Source organism: Onychostruthus taczanowskii, unplaced genomic scaffold, assembly GCF_017590055.1.
Source record: "Onychostruthus taczanowskii isolate IOZ18803 unplaced genomic scaffold, ASM1759005v1 scaffold4, whole genome shotgun sequence".
NCBI classification, from domain to species: domain Eukaryota; kingdom Metazoa; phylum Chordata; class Aves; order Passeriformes; family Passeridae; genus Onychostruthus; species Onychostruthus taczanowskii.
The window spans coordinates 5,335,297-5,359,742 of record NW_024501459.1 but is presented as its reverse complement, the minus strand read 5'-3'; the positions used below and the strand labels follow the sequence as shown (position 1 = coordinate 5,359,742).

General features: G+C 37.8%; 1 protein-coding gene across 1 annotated transcript in view; it reads left to right on the top strand.

The window, feature by feature from the left end:
- Positions 1-354: 354 nt before the first annotated feature.
- The window catches only part of TOX (thymocyte selection associated high mobility group box), a 217,079-nt gene continuing 192,987 nt past the window's right edge, over positions 355-24,446 (top strand). Inside the window, exon 1 of the mRNA XM_041412794.1 lies at positions 355-456. Coding sequence (XP_041268728.1) covers positions 355-456 — 102 coding nt within the window. The remainder of the gene's footprint in view (positions 457-24,446) is intronic.

Sequence of the window (24,446 nt, the reverse complement as noted above, 5' to 3'; positions counted from 1 at the left end):
TCGAAGTTACCTGCCCTGCCGTAGAAGAAGGAGGGTTCGTGGGTTCTCTTGCAGACATCTGCAGACCGGTGCTTTTTTGGAAGAGATTTTTTTTTTCCTCTCCTCTCTCTCTCTTTACAAACCACAAACGGATGTGAGGCAGGGAAGGTGTTTGACTACTGAAGTCAGGCACCTCTTTTTTTATTCTTCTCAGTCTTGTGTGTCCCCCCCCTTCCCTCTCTCTCTCTCTCACACACACACACACCCACATACACACACACACACACACACACACACACACTCACACCCCCCTTTTTTGCACCTACATTAACGACCAAAAGAAAAGGAAAGGAGTTTGCTTGATGTTTTAGTGAAATGGACGTAAGATTTTATTCACCACCTCCTCAGCCTGCAGCCGCTCCTGATACGCCTTGTTTGGGACCTTCCCCCTGCTTGGACCCCTACTATTGCAACAAGGTGACTCGTGTTTTTTGTCGTCCGAGGTGTTTTATCTGTGCTGTCGGTGTGTGCTGTTGTCGCGGCGCGTTGCATGAGCGGGCGCTGCGCTCTGGCGAGCCGCGCACCAAGTTCCCCGGCGAGGCGGAGGGAGGGCAGCGGCACTTGCCGGGGTTTGGGGAGCGCAGTGCCGCCCGCCGCGGAGCGCTGCCGCCGGGACACACACCGGATCCCCCTCAGGCACCCCAAATTAAACCCCCGGAGTAGTCTGGGGGCGGGCGGCTGGAGCGGCGGGGGGGTGGGTGGGGGAGGCATTTTCCATAACATCTTTTCGGAGAAACGGCGTGGACGGGGATGTTGGTGCGGGGGACTTGAATTTCCAGGGGGCTTGTTAATGAGGAAGATCGCGTCCGCCACAAACCGGCAGAAACTCTGCCCCGCAGTTTATGTGTTAAAGAGCCGAAAAGCACGTTTGTGTGTGTGTGTGTGTGTGATATATGTATGTGTATACACACACACACACGCATACACATCTCTCTATGTGCATAATAAGTGTGCATAGTGTTTACAAGTCGGTTCAGAACATCGGCTCCACTTTGTCCCGGCTGTGCTACTGCCTTACCAATTTCTCTGTAACTTGATTAAACCTCTGCAAATAGGGTCAGTACCTGAGGAGAGCTAAGTTTTAGGTTCCCCAGCCCTGGGGAAGGAGGAATCGCAGAGGATACACGCGCTAGCCCAAATCCTGAGTCCGGTTCCGAGAGTTTGGCGCTGCGATCCCGGAGCACTTTGCGTGACTTTTGCTGCCGAGGAAGGGGGCTGTGTTTCCTGCATTGTTACTGCCGCTGTAGCCTGAGCCAGCTGGTGCTTTATGTATGAGCTGCACTTTCTCTGCTGTTACGGAATGGGCTTTGCACGTGAATAAAACGCTGGCCGTAGGAAATGATCGGAAAATGCGAGTTACCCAGAGCACAGCCCGGCCAAGGGGAGCAAGCCGGGAGAGAGCGATGTGTTCAAACCTGCGCGCTCGGGCTCTTGCTCAGGAGCCCGCCGTGGCGGCCCGTGGCGGGCTGCAGCAGCAGATGGCTTTTCGCAGCGCAAACCCCGCCGTGCGCAGGCTCCGCGGGGCCGGCCGCGGCTGCGGAGGGCGGCGGCGGGGCGCGGTGGCCGGCGGGGCTCTGCCGCGGAGGAGCAGCCCCTGGCCCGGCCCGGTCCCGCGCCCGGCTATTGTCGAGACGGTCTCACGTGTCAGAAAGACGTTCCGAGCCGTCCCTTTCATCCCGGGCAGCTGCCTCGATTCAGAGATAAACAGAAAAATAGAGTGTGCTTGTGCTGAGGCGCGGAGGCTGCGGCGCCCCGGTGAAGCCCTCTCAGTTTTCAGGAAAGGTTTCCCACATGGTCGCATCTACCAATCACAACAGAAAGGACCAAATTCATCCTGGCTGCATTTCACATATACTCAATGGAGTTATAGAATCCAGGGATAAATCGGGCCCTTTGTGGTGGATGCCCCAGGATATTTCAAGAGAGATCCCAGAGGTATGACTGTTAGCGTTGTTTTAAGTAACTATTTTGCAGCATCTGGCAAATGTGCGCTGTATTTTGGAAGTTTGTGCCAGGAATGAACTTGGTTCAGCAGGAAGAGTTCAAATGCAAAGAAGCATTTAAGTGTTCATTAATTTTCTGTTAGTGCTCTGAGTAATCATGAGGCTATTGCTACTTTTCATCTGTGGTTTGCCGTTATTTTCTCTATTGTCAGTTTTGTAAATTGTAACAGTGAAATGTTGCCACGTGAAAAGCTTGGGCTGATATTAATGCCATAAGAACCAAAGTGTTTGAAGACCTGTTTGGCAGTGAAACTGGACAAACGTTATTAAACCTATCAATGATTTAAAGCTTCAGAAGGAAGGTAATGACTTGAATACACATTTCACTCATCATTCTTGAGATAGTGGCCAGATTTAATTTAAAAGTTAAATGCTTTGGAAAATCAGGAATTACTTTAATATATTAAATCATTTTCCAATTAAGTTCCTTAAATAATTTTTGGTGTGCTGCACTTCACATCCAATAAATTAATTTAGAAAGTCGTTTTCAGAATTTCTTTACTAGCTGGTTAAAGCTTCTTTCAAGTCATGCCATGTATGAGGGAGCAAACTGTTCTTTTCAAATGCAAATGAGACACTCATTCTGTAGACAAGTTGCAACTCTTCTATTTCACTTTGCCTGAACTGATAATGTGCTTAAAAGTGCACAGTCATAAGACATATGTTTTATGCTTGGAAAAGACTTACCAGGAATGTTTCAATATAAGATATTGAGTACAGAACAATTGTCTTTCTCAGATGTCTTTACCACTGACCATTGATAACATTAAATGGACAGTAGATTTGCCAGGCCCCTTGGAGGCATACATTTAGTGAGCATTTCATTTCTCACCCCTTCACTCTCTCCCTTTGCCCAACATGATTAACATTGCTGTGAAAACTTATCTGACTTGTTCTAAGCATGTCATCATGTTACAGTATTGCTCTGTCACTCATTTTCAGGCTGTGTGTATTTAGGGAGTTTGAAGGGTGGGAGGCCTGTAGAATTCTGTTCAGTATGTTTGGTTGAGTGTTTGCTTTTAAACTCTCCCAGGAAAGGAGATGATGGCTGGAGTGTGATAGATCCTTGTTCTGGGCCAGAATGGTTGTCTTCATTAGGCATCTACCTGCAAAACTCATTCAGAACTCATTCAAGATCCTCTGGGTTCTTGTTTCTTGTACAGTTAGTTAAAACTTGCTTTGGGCGCTTACTAGTGGATTTGGCCCTATTTTTCATATCTAGGTTTTGTAGTGTTTTTCCTTTCACAAATTTGCCAGACTTTGATTCTTTACATTTGAAGTCTGCTTAAGTGCTGGTAATTTAGAATGTATTCCACAAATACTTAAGCTTTAAAGTTTTCGAACTGTTCTGTTAGCACGAGTTGTTTTCCATGATCAGATGGTTGTTTGTAGCATACAAGTTCCCAGGCACACGCATGGGAGGTATTGACTGTGCATTTTTCTGTAGCCAGAGGAAAATAATGTAGATTCAGACAATCACCTCTTATCTTACAATTTTCAGTTGGCAGGCTTTGTTTCAGAAGACTGCTTAGATCTTTATTTTATAAACCTAAAATAGCATTCTAAGCATCTTAGCCTAATATTTCTCTATCTGCTGTGAAAGCTCATTATGCTTTGCATATATTGTTATGCAGGCTTTTCCTTGTTTCTCTTGCATTACCCATGGAGAGAGAAAAGTGAAGGAACAATGCAAACAATGTTGGTTATGACAACTGTGAGAGGTATCTCTTAAACAAACAGACAGAATGGACGGTATGCTTTGGTATATGGGTCAGCCTTTGAAATAACATAGTGGAGCTCTTATGCTGGGCAGATTTAGGGTTGGGGTTGTACTGTTCACCCCTTGAAACTTGAAACATAATTGCAATTCAGATATGTTCAGGCTATTGTGAGTAGTCTGTTCAGTTGAAGTTTATTTTAGGAAATGTCACGTTCTGTAATTGAGTTGAATGATATAAAAGAAATAACTTTGATAATCCAAGTGTCTTAATTTGATAGAATATGGCCAGTGATTTCAAGCTGCTTGAAGAAGTCGGATGATAAGTTTAAATGTTTAAGTACAGAGAAGCAAATAACAGCCTCGTGGCTTTCCCTCTTGAAGTGTCACCTGCAAAGACCACTTTGATCAGTACTGTAAGAAGGATAGGTGTATTTTAATTTTCATATTTGCAACTTCACAGTGTTTTCAGATATCTGCTCACTTATAGTGCAGTTATGTAATTGTAGTTTGACACAGCTAATGACAGTGATGCTGACCTCTGCCATCAGTAGGCAGAAAAATAATGGTCTTTACTGCTCCCAATGGTTAGCCTTGCAGAATTATGCGCTGGTTTCTTCTGTGATTTGCTATCTTGTTAAAAAATACAGAAACCTGCAACTCATCTTTCTTGTATTCACTGGTAGTTGTCAGTGCAGTGGAAAAATACAGCCAGGCAGCAGAGGTAAAATGATAGACTGTAGTTGTTTTTGAAAAGAGGAATAAAAAGGAGAAAGGAGGGAGAGGGAAGCATAACCTTTCAAATGAAAAAAGCAAAGTGATGTTGGGTAGAAGTGGATAAGGAGATATAATACAATGCTTTGTAAGCAGGTAACAATCCCGCTTGTAATCAGAATTCCATGGAGCAAAAGTGCATTTATTTATACTCAGCATTTAGAGTAATTTATTGTGTAAACTTAACCCTACCATACAGACTACTCTAAATAAAATGTTCCGTGGCTGTTTGCAAAGTGTACATTATTTCCAGGGGCTTGCTTCCATCCAGTCTCTATCTCAAACTCAGAGTTGTGGCAAGCAGGCTCTCTGAAGGACAGCTCTAAAGCTAAAATACTATGTTACTGTTTTGACAGCGTTTTAGATTATGCTCATGTTGTTTATCCTGAACATATTCCCCCCCCACCCCTTAAAAAAATATCATGTCCTCTGTTGTCTTAGAGTCATACTTGAAATTTGTTACTGTTTCATAAAGGAAAGATTAAACAGTTGCATTAGGGCTGACTTAATTTTCAAGTGTTAAGTCTCTTAGTTTCAAAAATACCACATATGACGAACGGAAATGGTCTTTTCTTTCATATCTTAGTAGGTAGTCTCAGAATTGTGAGCAAGTCTCAAGTGTGCCTCCTTAAATTCCAGTGCTTCAGAAAAGAAGTGGTCCCAATTTTAGTGGAACATAGAAAAGGATTTATGTATGTGCATTTGAGAAATCTTTCTCAAAGATTTCTGTAAACCAAACATTTGCAGAAATTTATTTTTTTCTTTCTGCCAAATATCAGTACCCTGAGAGGAATTATGTTTTATTCTTATACCAGAACGATGTGTTTCATCTCTAGAGCTTTACCCTCAATCAGCCTGTCATGAGGCCTTATGAAAGAGAAGTGAAACCAGTAAATTATTAAGAATGCTGAATTAACTAAACACTACAGCACATGCAGTACCTTTGGTGTTTACATTAAACCAAAGAGGAGCTGGAGCTGATTTTGAGAAGATGATGCTGTGAAAGACTGGGCAGTTCCAGTTTCTGTTGAGTTCGGGATGTGTTGGGGATGATCACACTTTACCATGAAGAACTGAGCACCCTCTGGCCCTCATATTCCTACATTAGCAGGACTTTCTTGTCTTGCTAAAAACATACAGAAACATTTGAAAAATGGACTATGTGTAAAACACAATTTATATTTAAGCAGAAAATTGTCCCAATCGTGGTAGGATTTAGATTAAAATTCTTGGATATTTAAATCCTGTATTGATGGTCGATATAAAAAAAGCTTAGATGTTGGAAGTAAAAAGCTTTCTTTGACTTCACTCTCAGCACTGCTCAAGAGTGACCTGAAAACACCACTTTGCGTGGTGAGAGGGTAGTCCCTAGATCACTGCAGACCTTGGCTTCTGGAACTGACAGCAGAGGCAATTAGTGGCAGCTTTGTTTATCTTTTTGAAGAGGACACATGCTTTTTAAATGTCTAGCATGGACTTCATACAATAAAATACTTACTTTAAATGTAACCTAAATTTAAATGCTTTGTTGTTGCAGTTGGACTGTGTGATTGTTGTAGATCCCTTCCAACTGAGATAGTCTATTCTGCTGTTTTAGCTATGCAACTACATACCCATTTTCTGCCCAAAGAATGATTTCTCATTAAAAACGTTGAGTTATAACTGCTTCAAAACATGGTTTGTAGCAGATTCGCCAAATGACTCTTAATTATAGCAATGCTTCCAAAATACTTTCAGGAATGGAATTCACATCAGCCCAAATGAGATTTTCTTCATCATAATGCTTTTTCCTACAGTGTTCAGTTGGAAAATGGCAGCGTTGCCTTATTCTATGGTTAGGCACAGATTATGTAGCTGTAGCAGCAGCAACAAACTCTGCCCCTCCAAAGTGGTGAGTGCATGTAAGGAACTTGTGTCCCCTCTTCTAATGGAGTATCTGCCATTTATGTTCATTGGTAACAATCAGTTTTCAGTTAGTAAGTTATCAAATAAAACGTTTAGCTCTTGATTTAGACCTTTGAACTTAAAATTGTTTTTCAGCAGGCATCTTGGTGCTACCCATATTTGTAATGTCTGTGGTTTTGTTTTGCTTCTTATGTTTGCAGCAATTTATTTTTAGCATTTGAATTTCATATGGCTCTAATAATATTTATATCTTATCTTTCAGTTGCACATATGCTAACACTGTTCTTGAACTGTTCATTTAGTATTTCTCACTGGGCTGCTATTTGATTTGCTACAGACCCTTGTTGAATGGTTTCCTCCCAAGGAACACGCTGCTTTCTAAGTTTCAAAACATACTTGAATTACATGAGCATCTGACAAATCCAGGTTAGTGGAAATGTCAGAATGTTTTAGCATTCACATTCTTGACTGTTAAACCACTCTCTACCAATCAAAAGTGGCACGAGTGGGTTTTTTCAAAGGTACTGCTGGCTAAGCATGGAAATTGAGCTGCTGTGGTAGTACTTTTGTCTCCTGCTGTTGTTGTTGATGATTATATGGTCTTAAAGGTTAAATAGAAGTTACTGTAGCTGGTATGTATTTTTGTTATATTAAGATAATCTGCAGTGAGCTCCAATTCTTATTCTATATGCAAGAATTCAGAACTCTGAAATCAGGCAGTGATAACCTGTACTTAGGGAAATGGGTCAGTAAAGGAAGTATGAAGCCTGCAATGTGAAGTAAAAGACTTATCTAGACAGTTCCTGCTAGAAGAGAAGATTATGTAAACATATTAATTTCTGTTATATCTATGCTACTCTGTATATATATATACACATGTCGATTTCTGCTTCATTACATATATTGCTGACTTTGAAAGAAGTGAACTTACTCTGAGAACACATAATTTTTATCCTGTACTATAAGTAATTGGCTTTGAAGTCATATTCTGGTCACAGTTGCCAAAAGCGGGTAGGTTTCTGTTCATGAATAAGAGAAAACATTTGTTTCTCCTATGATCATTGTGTTTGCATCGATTTGAAATAATAATAAATAGTAAAAGGAAAAGTAATGGTGAAAAGGGATGATAACCTTTCAAAAACATATAATTGATCATTTGGCAAAGTTGTGAACATTAGTCATAGAAACCTGCAGATAGTAGAGGCTTAATATCAAAGCTAATGATTTATTTTATGTTAATGACTTTCTGCTAGGGCATAAAAGACTGCTCATAATGGACTCTCAGTGCTGTGTTCAGTTGCGAAGGCTAATGGGATAATCTTTCCCAAAACTAAGCTTTTTGAAGTAAATCATGGTGTTATTTTTTTCAAGTTAACTCTTGAAAATGTATTGTCAACTGATTCTTTTAGAACTGCTTGTAGTCTTTATAGAAAAATGTAAGGCGAGTTCTTTTTTCTTCACCAGCAGCTTTCTTAATTGTATTGGAAATGTCTGTGATTTTTTTACGGTTCTGAAAACTAATATTCAAGATATGGAAGTCATTGAGTCACTTCAGTGTTTTTCTCATAGGGAAGTAATTTTTTGTGAGGCACAGTTGTTTTTGCATGTTGAACAAAGGAAAAGAATTATTTTTTTTAGTGGCTTAGCCACTTATTACCTAAATGGCAGTAAAACTCTTAGTTCTGCATTGAGAAGTTTTTTAAATCATGTTTACAATTAGTTATAACCAGCATTATATTTCAATAAGAGATAATTTGCCTACTAAAGTTCACATAATGTGCTAATCATGTGTAGTGGTTAATAAAGGCCTCCTATCTCACTCCCCTGATGGCTATAAAAGGCTATTATGTTCATGGCAGCAGTTCAGGTACAGCTGCTGTGTGTTAATAATGCATCATTGTCCCACTAATAAACACAGCAAAGGTCAGCAACCCTGAGCACCTAAAACACCCATTCTCTTTCCAAAATATTTATTAACACCTTAATGGTGTATCTATTCATTTTGGTTAGGATTATATCAGTTAATGACCCTCACAGAATACTGTGTGCTCAGGTTTTGCAACCTACATGCTGTTGTGGGCTGCTGCACTTATCTTTCCTCCTAAACACTTTTCATCACAACTATGTGTTGTTTTTTGAAGACTAGCATGGAGACTAACACGTCATGGTCACCTTATGATTAACTTGCTTTGTTACGTAGTTTGGCAGTTTTCTTTTTTTTTCCTCAGCTAATTTAAGATTCTGTCTAGAGGCTGAATTTTCATGACTTAAGACACTTTGTAGAAATTCTGTGTGCTAAAAAACTATGTGACTGTGTAATAGACATTGATGCATGCACAGAAACATGCGTGTATAGATTTGTGTACATGAGCACTACTTTCTCTAGGTTCCATGCATAATTTTTATACTAGTTAGTTATGTTTTCCTTTTTAGCATAGATTGCTGTATTCATAAAGGTTTTTTAAAATGCGTTTTCTACAGACAAAGAACATACTCACATGGGATTTCCATTTTGCCAGGGAAACATGCAAATCAATAGGCCAGCACTTATCTACATTAAAATTAGGTACACTGTAATTTATGGGTGTAGTGATATTGTATTTGTCTTGCATAGCCTCAGATATCCTTTAACGTAGCCTGCTTCTGTGTCTGTAGAGAAAAGCAAAAGTGTTAATTGAACAAAATCTCATTTTCTCATCTTGTAGTATTGTCTTTTATTATCTGTTACTCATTTTGAAAACCTGATTTTCTTTTTCTTGTGCTGTGTGATTTACAAACAAATGTTTAGAGGGCAGAAAAATACTACTACATTTCCATCAAGAGCAATGAAAAAACTTAAGTAGCTGAAGGGTTTCTTTTTGGTGTAGCACATAGCTTCAATGACACATTTGTCATGCTTTAAATATATAATACATACAATAAAATATGTACAGGCACAGTTGTGATATATGTGGTGTTTGGCTCCATTGCTATTGTTTGTAGTCTCTACGGTTGTCATACATTGTTCTTTGCACATCATACCATTACAGCAGAATTTGACACAATTTCTAGCTTTCAGTCCTGCACCATTTTCATTGCACAATATACATGAGTTTGACAGGGTGTGTTGAGGACAACTCTGGCAAGCAATTGATATTTTGAAGTGGCAAGCGTTTCAGCAGCTGCCTGCTTGTGAAAAAGGAATGATAAGGTATACTGTATCGTTAGTTTCAGGCAAAGCATTAAGGTTTAAGCTCTGTAAAAATGTACACATTATTCGTCAGTGGTGAAGCAAGCCTTTTATGTTTTTTAGAGCTTAGCTCTCTGGCTGATGTGAACTAGAATGACATTGGTTTAATGGTCAGTAAATGAATAGGAGTACTTTGAATTTGAACCACTGCCAATTTTGCACCAACAAAGAGACTGACAAAAGAAAGATTTTATGTGAAAGCAAAGCACAAGCAATGTTTGGGGAGGTGGGGAGAGGGGCAGAGGAACCCAACAGAAATATTCTCTAACGCAGCCTTGTAATGATTCTAAAATTGTTAAAACACATCCATTTTGCATGGCTCATCGGCTACGAACCTAAGCTGTTTCATCTAATGTTCTTTAAAACCTGTTGTATACACATAGTCTTTTAGAATATATTCATATGGAATTTACAGTGTGTTTTTCTAAATACCACACTGTGCCCTGAAGGCCTGCTGGCAGAACATCAGAGTTGTCCACTGCTGGAGTTCCCAAGTCTCTCTCTATCTGGTAGTGGGAAATTGTAGTTTAATCAGTTGTGGCACTTTCAGTGTGTAACATTCATTAGTAAGGCAATTTGTCATGACTGTTAATAGTCAGGATGCATCTGCTCTCTCTTCAGTTATGGAGTGTGATAAGCAAGAGGGCAAATATAAAATATTAGCAGGTTTGAAAACTGTAATTCAAAGTTAGTGCTCAAAACACAAACATCAGATTATTGACAATCAATGTATTTTTACTGGTTTTACCTTTACAGAGTGGATTGGAAAGTACCCTAATGCTCTTACAACTTCTGTGTTACGTGACTGTGTATTAGAAAGTAAATGTTAACATCTTCAATGTTTGTCAAAGACTTTTCCTCTGTTTTCTTCTGTAAATTAAATGGTAGGATATTTTCACGGAGTTGCAAATACCTATAATTATTTTCCAGTGTATCAGTAATAAATTGTTCACAGTATCATTTTTGGCAGTAGCAGACCTTTTTTCAGTGTTAGTTTTGTGTCTGGGCAGCTTATAATGTCATGTTATAAAAGATATTCGATGCCTACCAGATAGACAACATGCAATTAGAATAATGTTCTCTTCTCACTAAAAAACAGCTTGTAATCATTGTTCATTGTTCTAAATATGAAAGGATAAATTGTTTCCTACAGCCAAGAAAGGTTAGAGAGGTTTTTTTTTTCACATATATCTGATAACCCTTATGTATTACATAATACGATAGCTTCACACACAATAGCTTTGTGACACATTTTAATTTTTAATGAAAAGCCCCCAAAATTTTAACATAATTATTTCTTTGGAAACAGAGCCCAATCTTGGTAAAATCCGTTCTTGCTAGTAACAAAAGCTGTTACTGTTTAAGTTCCTGTTCAGCAGTTAGTTGGTACGCTTCACTGGATGTTGTCAAAAAGGCTTTTCTCTTGATTGACAACCCTGTAGGAATGTGAATGGAGATTTTAATTGCATATCATGTGTGCATATCAGAGTGAGTGGATTCACTGACTCTGCTTAGCTCTGTATCTCTACAGGTCAGCCATGCCAAAATGCTTCTTTTTTTCATAAGCAATTGATATATTTTCCAATGAGAGAGAAAAAGGGCATGCAAGTGAAGAAGGCACTGTAAAGCAAAAGGTTCCTGTGAATTTTGGAAGAAAAATATGTGCAATAAATTTTTAACACAGTTAAGAGGTGTTTTGATGATGTAAATTCATATGAAGTCCACACTGACCAAAGACTGCTAGAAGTTTATCTTTTTCTCTTTTTAAAAAAAATTAAAGTGAGTGGAAAAATTTACTGAGGCTGGCTGCCCTTGAGTCTTGTCCCCTTATAGAGACAAGGGGAAATTATGGGAGTTTTCCTTTATATTGAGAGCTAGTAGGGTTTCTTATTCATACTGTATTTGATACACACTTTTTGGGCAACACTGGTTATTTAGGGGGAGATATATCTCAATAAGAACTTCATTTTAAGTCTGATACTATAACCAAGTTCTGATACCGACTGTAATGCAACTTTAATATTTTTTTTCCTTAAGAACAGTAAGATATATCACTACAAAATAAGATCTGCTAAACAGGCCTCATTATTTTCCATAACCAAGAATGTGAAAGTAGCAAAGCCAAATATTCATTATTATGAATAATAATTATATGTCGATATCTTAAATTAGAGTTCAGGTTTCATCGTGCATCAAAAGCCACAGTATTGGCTGTATTCTTTTTAAAGCTCATAAAGCATCAGCCACTGAAAGCACAGCTACAAGACAGTTGTGAGGAACTTTTAGCTGAGTTAGTGTTTTGTTCCAGTACAGGGACATTAAAATCTAAAGGAGGATGACAGTTGTATTTTTCTGTGAGGACCCCTGGGAAGGAATTGTTACTTAGTAACAAAGTTTCTTTCCTCTTTTCTCCTGGTTTGTTTTGAATGAAAAGCAAATTTTGCTCTTTCACCCTTTGTGTAAGACCAACTGTGACTTTCAGGTTATATTTGCGTAAAAAGTGTAGGAAGAAAGGATGCTCACGACTTGTTGGAGGCATATCAAATGGTCTGACAACACGCTGGCACCTTTATGGAGCCTGTTTGCTACTGTGTTGGATTAAAGTGTATCTCACCCAACTGCATCTTGAACATCAGTAAACCTGCAAGAGTGCTTAAAGTAAGTGAACATCTTAAGAAGAAAACCAATGAGATTTTCTAATGAAGCAGATCATTTCTGACTTAATATATGAAATTGATATATGGTTGGATCTACTAGAATCTGACACTGCTATGTGTTGACAAGATTTGTGAGTAGAAAATAGAGCACCAGGTCCACAAGGCTCAAGGGAAAATTCCAGATTTTGAAACTTTAAACCTGTATGAAATGAAGAATTTTAATTTTTTAATCAATGTTGAGGAAAGAATCTACTTACATTTTGCAACATTTAATACCAGAGCCATTTTAGTAAATCACCATAGTAGCTCTTGAAATAAAGTTTAAAAATTGCAACATTGATGTCATGAGGACTTCATTTTTCAGGACTTTGTTAGGTTACAAAGTCAGACACTTTAATGCTGGGAGTGGCAGATTTAAGGATGCCTTGATTTTGCTCTTTAGTATGTCGTCATTGGCAGGAATTTGAGCAAAACAGAGGATGTGGAACGAATGATCATGCCATTGCAGCTTTATCATTAATGCAGTTGCAAATTGTACCAGAGTAAAACTTTTGGGCAGCCTCAAATTTGCATTTTTTTACATTTTGATCACTCTCTAACCCAAATAATATTGTTTCAAAAGAATTTCTTTGTGTGTTTTGCTGATTCATTTGGTCATATCCATGTCATTCATTGCTATTGTGTCTTAGGAATGTCTGAGTCTTTTCAGCATTGCTGCACAGATTTTTCTGCTGCAGAGGTAACTCCTTTTTATTAGCAGAGAGAATTTTGTCATGGTGAGTGAAGTGAGGACCAAGTCTTGGTGTGGCTAGGAAGATCTTGGGCTCTCTCTTACCAGTCCTTTCTTTCTGATACTTTGGTGCAGGCTGTCATGATTCATGCATTACATTCCACGGGTTTTGGATTGAACATGAGAATACCTGTGTTATTATTTTGTCACAATGCCCCCATTTTGGGCTGAGGAACTCAAGCATAAGTTAAAATCTTAGTATTTTCTAAACTTTATCTTTGAAGAAGAGGCACTTCTCTATCTCAGTGTCTTTTTTTCTCCTGAATTCGAAAGATGTCCTGCAGATAATGGAGCTGGTTGAATTTCCTTAAGGCTAAAAATTCTCCAACTCTAAATACAGATATTTTGACCAAAATTGCAGTCACATGTACTATAGTTAAACCTACAATTGTAAGTAAGAGAAAGTCTATTGTGTATGTATTTATTATCATATATAGAGTTACTATGCCTATGGAAATAATTAAAGAGGTATCTGTTAAATATATGCTTATACTAAACTTTCTAAATTTGTATAAATTATTTCAATTCTGGTAAAACCAGGGGATTTAGTTTAAAAATCCTTAGGGCTCATCCTATAACATTCTTCTTTGGAGCTAGAGGAGCCCGTGTATATAATAATAAAAGCTCAGAGAAAAAGTAATTTTGACTTTACTTTTTAAAAGGAAAAATATGTTACTCAGCAGAATCCATTGCCCTTTTAAGAATGCTTTCTCAGAGGACTTTCTCAAACAGAACACTACAGTGGAAATACTGAAGTAATATTCTCAAACTTGGCTGTGGTTTTATTAACTCTTTTCAGAAATTCAAAATTTAAATGTTAATATTTGCTGCAGAGTAAAATAGTTCTGAATTTAGGAGGAGTTTAGAAGGCTTTGGCTGGAGCAGATGACTGCAGACTTTGTAGGAACAAGTTTGTTACAACAGAGCCCTCAACCTGCTGCTTCCTACATGGTTGTCTGGGATTCTAGCAATGCTGGAAGGTCTTTGCTAGAGGTGTAAGCATATTCTGAAGCAATGGGGCACACCGATGTACCAGCCCTTGAAGATAATTTTCTACCATTTTCCACTCGTCAGAATCTTTCCTTATTATTACTACTTAGCTTGTACAAAGCTTAGTAGTTAAAAAACAAACAAACAAACAAACACAAACAAAAAAAATATAAATCACAGAATATTCTGAATTGGTGAGTGTCATAATCTTCAGGTCCTACTATCCTGGGTAAGGATGAAATGTTTTGAGGAAACATGAGCTTTTCACACACACTGGTAGTGAGTGTTCAGTCAAGTGTGGGAGAAGAAATCAGGGAAGGGGAGCACTGAGTGATTAAGGAACTCATCTAAGCAGAAGAGCTGGGTCTGTGATGCTTCATGCTGCTTCAAGAATGTGTTTTGATTTCACCATTTCTGAACACCTGGCAGTTTCTGTTCTGCCAGGACCCTCCTTTCTCCTTTTATGTTTTGAGTATTCACCCTACACAGAGGCTGAACTCTGAAAAGACAGGTGAATTGCAATCTCAGCATATCTGTCACTTGGAGATTTAGGAATTTATACCAGAATAGAAGAAAATATGGAGATATTCTGTAAAAATAAGATTTTCTGTCTGGTCTTGGCTAAAGCTGGATACCATTTCCACCAGTAGGGAGACCTAAACTATCTCCAGGGACAAGCTGACCAGCTGACTCCTAGATGAGCAGGGACATCACCGCAGGGTCCTGATGTACCTGTACTGACAGTGGAGAAGGGGTGTGTGAAGTCTGCCCAGACAGACTGATTTTCACCCTGAGTTCTTTGGGGTGAATCAAAAGTCTCAGGTTGACAGACCTAGTGGGGCAACATCTGCTTTAAGGAAAACAGCCAAATTCAGATTTAAATGACAGCAGCACTATTAGGATCAGGACAGATCAACTGAAGTAGTACTGGGTAATGTTAAAGGTCATGTGAATGTGGGTTTGCGGAAGTCTTTGTGGTACAGATATTGCTTTTTCTGTGAACTTGCATGACTCTAGGCAATATTTGCTGGCTCATGGGATAAACCCCCCATGCTGCAGGGGTTTATTTGTGAAGTGCTTTTTGTCTTAGTCCATGAAATGTCATATTAGCTATTCCACTGCTGCATTCATCTGCTACTTTCCTCACTCATGTTCTGTAGAAAGTCCTGACCTCCTTCAACAGAGACTGATTTACCATTTTCTACCAGGAACTTTCCTTTAAGAAGGTAAAATCCAAAAAATCAGGATATCTTTTTTTTTTTTTGACCATTATATAGAAGAGATCTCGTAAGAGAAATGGGGAAAAGTAGTATAACCAAAAATAGATCATGGTGAGAGAAAGAGCAGTCTCCAAAAATGGATGTAGAGATTCTTCAACACAAATATAATTGTGGAGCAGAGCTAGAGAAACACTGTAAGATGCTATGTCATATCCTGTCCCATTCCCCGCACCTCTTCCTCTTCCATTTCTGAAAAAAATCACTCTTCTCCACATCACAATTTGCTATCTCATAACTTGGATGAGAACCTTGTTCTTCCTCAACAACAGATCTTATTTCAGTCCTTATCTGGTGGTTCAATAACTTATGCCTCTAGCCCTTAAAAAAAAAAAAATTCTGATGAGTTTGAAGTAGAAGGAGCAGACTGCTCAGATATGTGAATTCTTGTTCCTTCAGGGTCACTCCACAGTACTCCATAAAGATAATTACACTATTTGGATTTTGGTTTTCCCTCTTCTTGGGGTTGACTGTTTATCTGAGAAACTGTCAAAAAAATTCCGCTACACAGCAATAGTTAAAAAGCATTAGCCTAAGATTATTAATCACACAAGTGCTGAAGAACTTGAAAGGACTTGTTTATACCCATAAAAGTAGGGAAGAGAAAGGTAAGAATTAGAGCTGGAATTCCATATTTAGTTTGAAATTTCTAGTGATGGCAAAATATTTTGTATATAGGATAATTACTTTTTGGCAAGCCCTGCTATATCTAAACACTTTCGGGTGGGCTAAGGATGAAGTTTCATTTTAACTCTTAACTTAAAGAATTTCCTTGCTTTGTGGTTTTATGCTTTAGATTATATTAACATTTCATGAGCATCAATTTTTATGGTAGAGTTCCTTTGTAGAAGATACTGTTTTTACACAGAAGTAGTGCTAAGTCTGTTGCATTAGATTTGATAAGGTAAACTTCATTATATTTATCCTGACAAAGATTTGTATCATCTAGGATACAGAACTGTGACAAGATGTTTGTGAAAGAATTAAAGAAATCTTGTATTTCCTTACCATTTTTTCCCGTTATCCTAGGAAGTAATACCACCATGTGAAAAACTTTACCGTCTTGGTGCTTTATTATATGGGCTGAAATACACTCATGAATATCTCATTACATTCTGTGTGCACCACTTGTATAGGACTGCCAGCGTCTGTCACCAGTCCTGCCCTTAATACAGTTCCCTATTCTTAGTATCTTGTGTTTAGACTCAGTGCAGCACAAGTACAAAGCTGCTGCCTTTTTAGTGTTGAATTTTTAATGTTTTTCATCCTTTTCAATGATTTTGTTACTGAGCAGAATTGGACTTTATTTTTGCAGATACCACTGTATTTGAAAAAGTCCCCATTCTTTCCTCCCTTGAAGTGTTTATAGTACATCGTGTACTTCTCTATGTATCCAAGTCTCCAGATTAGTTCTCAGTATATCTGAGTCTCCAAATTAGTTTGCATCACCTCTGTTATAAAACTCCTTTTCTTCCACCACTACTCTGAAATTGCCTTTCATACTCAGTGTAACCTATGAATTGGTCCTGCAAGTGAGTCATTCCAAGGTTGTTATTCTTCCCTTATAACTATATTTAATAGAAAATACTGTGCTCTGTTTTATGTCCATCTTGTTCAGATAGAACAGTGTCTGCTGAGATGGAAAGGCAGAATGCAATATCAGAATACATTTAAATGTAATAACATCTCTGGAAAATTTCTTTTTATGGTACAGAAATAACAGCTCTTCTGCCATTATCACTGCTTTGGCTTTTAGAGCCTTGTGGTATCAGAGTATTTCAGTGACTGGCTTGGCCTTGCAGCTTTTACCCTAGGAAGAATGCTACTGATGTCCAGAGGCGTTTTGCATACTTCAAGGACTGTGATTTGGCCTCTGGTGGGCTATAAAGCCCTGTCTTAGGAACCCTTTTTCCCTGCATAAAACATTACATAAAATTTAGTGGTTTATCTATCCTGCACATTTCTTCTATTAACAAAATGATACACCTGGGGTTAATTTTCAAGATTATTGCATTTTATACTTACTGACCCTAAAGAAATCTTACTGAGAACATAAAATTCATTTCTACTGAGTGTTGTTTTTCCTATAAGTACATTAACCCAGTATTAGTTATCACACTTACAACATCACTTTTTATCTGGCCCTCCTGCAGTTGCAAAACTGTGACTGAAGTTCATTTGAGTTACTCTTTCCTCAAAAAACAATCAGTTAGTTTTATTTTTCCTGTGTAGTGGGTCAATTCAAAGGGAATTTCATTAGTAAGACAGAGGCCCACACAAGCTGTGCATCTGCGGTAAGAAACAAATGTACAAACCCACAAACCTGCTGCCTCTGCAATAGTCCCTGTAGGACCCCCTCCAGGTCCTTTTCCTGTTAAATAGGATAGAGTCTTGGTAGTTCTAAGGGAACTTGCACTTAACTTCAGTAGATGAGGAAAACTCATGCTAGAAATCTTGTTTTTGTTGTAAAATAATTACACATCTTTCCATCCACATGTTCTCACCGGATCTTTCAGAAACATGTGACTCACACTTAGCTGTGATGCTCTCACAGTGTGATTCAGGCTGCTGCCTGCCTGGGACATCTCGAAGACCAACTGTTACTACTTGTAAAAATTTGCTTTTAATGTTTCCTTTAAATCCCCGTTTCAGAATTCAAAATTCTTGCATAAGTAGATACATGTAATTGAAGAATCAGTGTATTTTCTTGATACAGGGAATTTGTTCACTGTTCCTTTGATCTCTTTCTTGACCTTGTTCTACAAGGTTGTTACAGTTTTGTTGCTGTGATCTACAGCAGACTGTGGGTGTGGTTGAGTGCTGGGTAATGTGAATTTATGCTACTCTGCCTGTTGTAGAGTAGCATTCCATACAGATAGTTCCATGCCCACACAGGATGCCTTATGGAACTATACTCTGCTTCGAAAGCAAATGGACATTACAGCTTTCTAGTCTTACTTACTAAGTTCTTGTTGTAACTGGTGGTCTGCTCTGGTTTGTCATGTGTCTGCAGGGCAAGTACCAAGCAAAGAGGGGACAGAATTCACATTTAGTTACAATTTTACATGGATTTTAGCCAGTTCTGAGGCTGCACCCTAAAGTTACATGGGAATTTTTCAAAACAGAGGATGTGCTTCAAATTCATATGGGTGCTAATGTGTTTCTGTGTGCAAATCCCATGTATATGTGTACCTTAGGCATATTTTGAAAATAACCTATATATGCACTATTAGTGCAGATAATTCAAGAATGAAATATCCTAAAATTCACCAGTGGATGTTATTCCAGTGACTAGCAGTTCTACTTAGAAAGTGAGATTGAATATGGTTCAGCGTTGGCAGGCTTGGCTAACTGGAGTGTATAGCAACCGTTCTAGTTTGCAGTAGTTCTAAGTCTGGCTTTAAAAGTGTTTCAGGAATCATTTTGAAGTAGAAATCTGAGAATATGAGATACACAGAAGGAAATGTTTCTGTCTGTCATGAAAAATCTGTATCTAGCTAGAGGCTGCAATGATTGTGAAGAATGATAGTATCTCAGATATGCAGTATGCATTTTTGACTGTCAAAATTTGCATATATTTAATGCATTGAACTGTTTTAAAAACACTATTCTTAGAATACTTGTCAAAATATTTTCTATAATGGATGAATTTAAATCTAATTAACATATTCATGTTTTAAACTTATTGGCATTCTTTTGTCCAAAGAAGTGCATAATTTATACTCATATATAAATATCTTATACATACTATATTCAGAGGTAGTATATAGCTCAGGTTTAAATTGAACTTGGATGATGTTCAGTCATAATACATCTTACTCATCAATACAATTTTCTGTAGTTGTTCATCAGTATTCTCTGAAAGAAGAGGGTAAATGTTTTATACTTTCAACCTATCTCTTGTAGTTGGAATAAAACCTATATCTTTTAGTGGTGGAATAAAAAATTTGAGGTAAAGCTGCCTCAGATACTTGTTTTGTGCAAAACTTGTTCTGTGTGTGCAAACACTTAGAGGTGCAGGAGCAAATAGTTTAGATGTCAGGTAAGATGACATCTGTGTAAGCTCTCTGCTGAGTTCTGAGTAATCTTTTGTTAGTTCCCCCAATAACTCAGTCTAATCTAATACAGGGATGTAAGTGATATCATGTAATAGGTTTTTGGAATCAATAAATATGCCAAGGTTTTGAATTACTAGCAGTGTAGATGTGGCTGATAAGCTCAATTGTTGGAAAACGGATCCCATAAAAGTGAAAAGTGAGATCTTTAAAAGAAAAAAAATCAGATGAAAGCCAAATCTTTTATGAAACAGAAATAAAATGTGGCCAAGTTTATGTTGCACAAATTTGGACAAATAAGTAATGATATGTTAGAAAGAAATATGCAAGTTTAGCAGTGATATTGTTTAGGATCCAGGTTGTTAACAATGGATAAAAGAATTCTGGGTTAAAGAAATGAGATATCAGTTTTCTCAATCTTCAAAACATCTTCAAAATACTGCCTTGGTGTTAATATTTAAATTAGAGACTTTGATGTGATTGTGCCAAAGGTCTGTTTTCTAAAGCTTAAATACAGGCAAAGCTTTGGGGCAGGAATCCTCCATAGAACTGGCATGGATGGTTTAGCAGTAGAGATAGGTAACATATGTTTCCTCAAAGTATCCTTTTCTTTGTTCATCTGGCTTGCCAGTGTGCCTTAGTTTGTGACTGCCAAGCATCTAAAATTAATGTAACTTCTTATTAAAAAGATGGTGAAGTTTATGCATGATATGCTAAGCTTGTGCATAACCACTGGTACATAAATTCCATATTGAAGGCATCTATGTCTAGCAAAGATTTTTCTAATGTTAAACACCTGGGATTGCTGGTGTGTGCTACTGGTCTTCCTTGTCTGAGGTTCCTTGTTGTAACATCCCATTCTTTACTGGATATGGATTGAACTTTGGGGCTTTTGCCCCACAGTTTACCAATGAGTTCACCATCTGTTCCATGGGTGCTGATATTTCTGTGTTGGTGATTTTATTTGTACCAGTGAATGATGTGGAGGCTGACTGAGAGGGGAGCTGTTGGGATTGAGTGTGTTGTCAGTGCATTTGTTGTGGAGAATGGATAACAGTTCCTCCATGGTATATATTTTACTGGAAACTCAGTGCATAGTGGGCTTTGTAGCACTGAGGCATATTTAATGAAGATAATATATTTTGTAACTTTGACCATTTTGGTTTGGTACTCATCATTTATTTATATGTTGGTAGCATCCATATTTAGTGCTGTATAAATTAATAACACTATATTTAGTAAATATGAACTATAATCATTGCGCTATTTAATTTGGGTCTAATAAGTACTTGCCAGACTAATGTGTAGTCATGTAGTTGGGCAGATGTACAAAAATGTCATTAACTTGTTTTGATTTGCGGACAGTGATGTATGTGGCAATGTCTGTGAATACTCCTGCTTTTCTTACACCACAGCTACCTCATTTGCCAAATATGGCTATGATCCTTTGTCCATGTTAATTGAGAATGGCATCCTTATTCATCATGTGCAGGGTTTTTTTCAGCCATTAAAATGCTGTCCAAAGACTACTCAACTGAGGAAAACTACAGAATAATACAGAGTGCTTGTTTATCTGTTGTTGTAAGCCGTCTGTTTTATCCCATTGTAATGAATGGGAAAAGGAACTCTCACATGTGAATGTAATGGTGTTGCTAAAGAGCACAAATTCCTTTTGGAACATCAGCATTAATAATTGGACTGGGACTTGCTTGAAATATTTTCATCAGCCATGTCTCTGTTCAGTGTTTCTTCTTCTTTTCTTTGACCTTCTGAAAAATAAGTGAAAATGGATTAAGATAATTTACATTAGTTGTCAAAAACTGTGTTTATTTCTTTGATAATAAAGGTTTCCATTCCTTGATTAAATTTATGTTTATATTTGACATTTTCCAGGGATGCATAAATTCATATGACAGTTAAAGTCTACATACTCCCAGTACCTAGTGCCAGGTTGAGTTGAATTTGGACACTTCACATAAATAAAAGTGGTTTTATGTTTCACCTTCATCTGGTAGGTGAGCACTCCACCTTTTCTTGTGAAACATAATCGGTTTTGACATGGCAAAATTAGATCCTGGCTATTTATTATCTGCTGAAATCAAAAACCATAACTGGGAAAGCATGTGGTAAGTCCATTGGAACAGCTTGCATGCAGAGAAGAAAAAAGGAGGCATTCCAGTTTTATAAGCTCAAGGTGATTTTCTCTAACACCTAAACCGTTTTAATTAATTACCCTGAAAGATTGAGTAAATTATTATTTGAATACTTTATGGCATTACATGTTAACATTTCAAGGACAAAGTGCTGTACTTAGCTTTTCAACAATGCTTCATCTGTCAGAATATATCTTCTGAATTTATGTAGTATGCTGCAGTGTAAAGGGTAGTCAGAATTTGAGTACTATGAAACATTACAAGGAACTGAAATGGGAATCCTAATATTTATGGAGACCTGATAGGGACCTACAAATTAAGAAAATCAATAATTAAGATTTAAAAAAATATTTTCCCTACATTTTTTAAAATGTGAAAGTAATAATGGAATGCTATTAAAATGTTGATAGTATTGCGGGCATAGGCTTTGCTGCTAACGGCATGCCCATGGAGTACAGCCCTGCATATTTGCAGGGTGAGATGCTTACACAATATGCAGAGCATCTATGTTTTCTCTTCCTTTATGACTTCCACTTTTGACACTTTTGCTTTAGAAAGAAGGTTTATGATATGAAACCGGTTCCTTCGTGGTGGATATACCTACATGTTTGATATAACCTTTTTGAATCAGTGGAGTATGTGAAATGTGATAGGTTGTTTAAATGGTGTTTGTAACCAAAACATCAGCTGTGCTCCACAAATATAATCCTTCCTCCACTGGAAGATCATACAGCCTTTTAGTAACTTCAGCCTAGCATCAGTAGATTAGATCAAATCCCCATTTACTGCATTATATTAATATTTTCAATGGCACACTAATCCAAGAAATAAATGTGTCAGTTTCTATGGCTACGCTGTAATGGCCATGGCCATAAGACTGTGCCTTAAGGCCACATAAAAGACTTAATGTACAGATTGAATAGAAGCACATTATTTATTACTAAGCTATCAAGCTGAGAAAATTTAGTGATCTCATTTTTTAGATTTGCTCATTTGACCTGGGCCAATTTGCTTGGATGATAATACTGAGTATTTAAAACCACAATGTTTTCTCAGTTTTAAGGATAAAGTGATTCACACTAATCTTTCAGAACAATTTTGTGGAATTAATGATTTTTATGTTCCTATGATACTTACTGATGGATCTTTGCATTTTTTCTGGTTTGAAAATTAGGCAAAACTCTTTCAGACTTTGAATGAATGCATTGGAATTCAAGCGTACTTGAATTATAAGAAGTAAAAAGTAAGGGAGATGTTTCTCTTCTCACATCTGCCCCCAGCCCCATGATATGTTGAGACATTTGAGCTGTCAATGACTTGAAGATGGGGTGACCAGCAAGAATCACAGGGCTTCCCCTGATCCTAGAGAGTCTTTGCTTCTTCAAAGATGGAGCACTGGGACTGCAATATGCAGTATATTTCCCTACTTGGGGACCCACACATGCAGCTTAGCTCCCTGAGATGTCTGATGCAAATCTCTTCCCCCTCTACCTGGGATGACTTTAATACATTGCTCATATGGCTAAAAAACCAGTCACCTTTGGTGCACATTAATCCCCACCACAGCTTGGCTTCCAGAAGCAGGGACCGTGCATGCAAGTAGAGGGAGAAGGCGCAATCCAGGGCATTTCTGTGCTCATTCATATTAGGAGCATCAGAGTCCTTAGAGATGGATTACAGGACTAAAACACTCAGGAGACTCTTTGGCTGCAAACGAACATAAAATGACTGGAGGGGCTGTTATTAGAGAAGGTCTGGGGTCAGAGCCCTCTTACCTGGCAGATGGGAGATGGTGAGAGAAAGGAGGCAGCGTGTTGTGAGGATGGTTTCCTTCTCAGAGTTTTACTCTCCCTAGCAATACTTTGAGAAGTGGTAATTGTATCAACTTGAATGCAGACTATTGAGTCACCAAATAATATAACTTTTCTAAAAAATTGTTTCTTAAATATGATTTGAGGAATGTACAGTTTATTTTCTTTCCTGTGCAGAATTTGTGGTTATCACATCATTTCCAAAAGGTTTGTTGAAAGACAAAATTGTTCTTATAAAATACTCCTTTACACTTCCTAAGAGAACTACTAATAACACTTTTAGACTGTGACACTTGCCAAGAGCTGACATTTTCAGAATTTCAAATGTCAATAAAACTGCTTAAAACCTTGTAAGGAGGCTGAGTGAAGACAAGAGAGACTTAGCAGAACATATTAGTGGTTTTAACACGTGTCTGCTTAAGCCTTAAAATTTATGTTCTGAAAAGGCCCATTTCTACTAAGTTACAATAACCTTCACGACAAGTTTTATCAACATAAATGCTAAAGATGAGTGACAGATATGTATAGCATATAGCTTACATGGAATGTAAATAAAAGCTTTAACCCATTGCAGAAAAAAAAAAAAAATGTGTTCATGAAGTAATATAGACCTAGGAAAACAGAAGGTAACATTTTTGTCACCTCATAATGACTAGCATTTACACGGGATTTTTGGTGCATGTTTGCCATTACAAACACTACATTTGCTCTTAAGTATGTTTGTCCATTCAGGCACACCTAGCATAACTAACAAATGGTTATTACAAAGTCTCACTTGAGGTTAGAATATCTGATAGGAAAATATCTGGAACTATTTACAGTGTAAATGTTAGAGGAGAGAGGAGACTTCTGGGCCTATATGTGTTGAGCAAAAAACCTAGTAATGTAGGTAGTTTGTGTTATGAACCAGCCCCTGCACTGTGTGAGATGTACTGTTTCCAAACACTAAATTACTAGAGACAAATGTTTTGTCCCTCCCATGCAACACCTTTATGCAATGTGTTCTCTACATGGAAAGCACCTGGTGTGCTGAGTAGGTCATTATG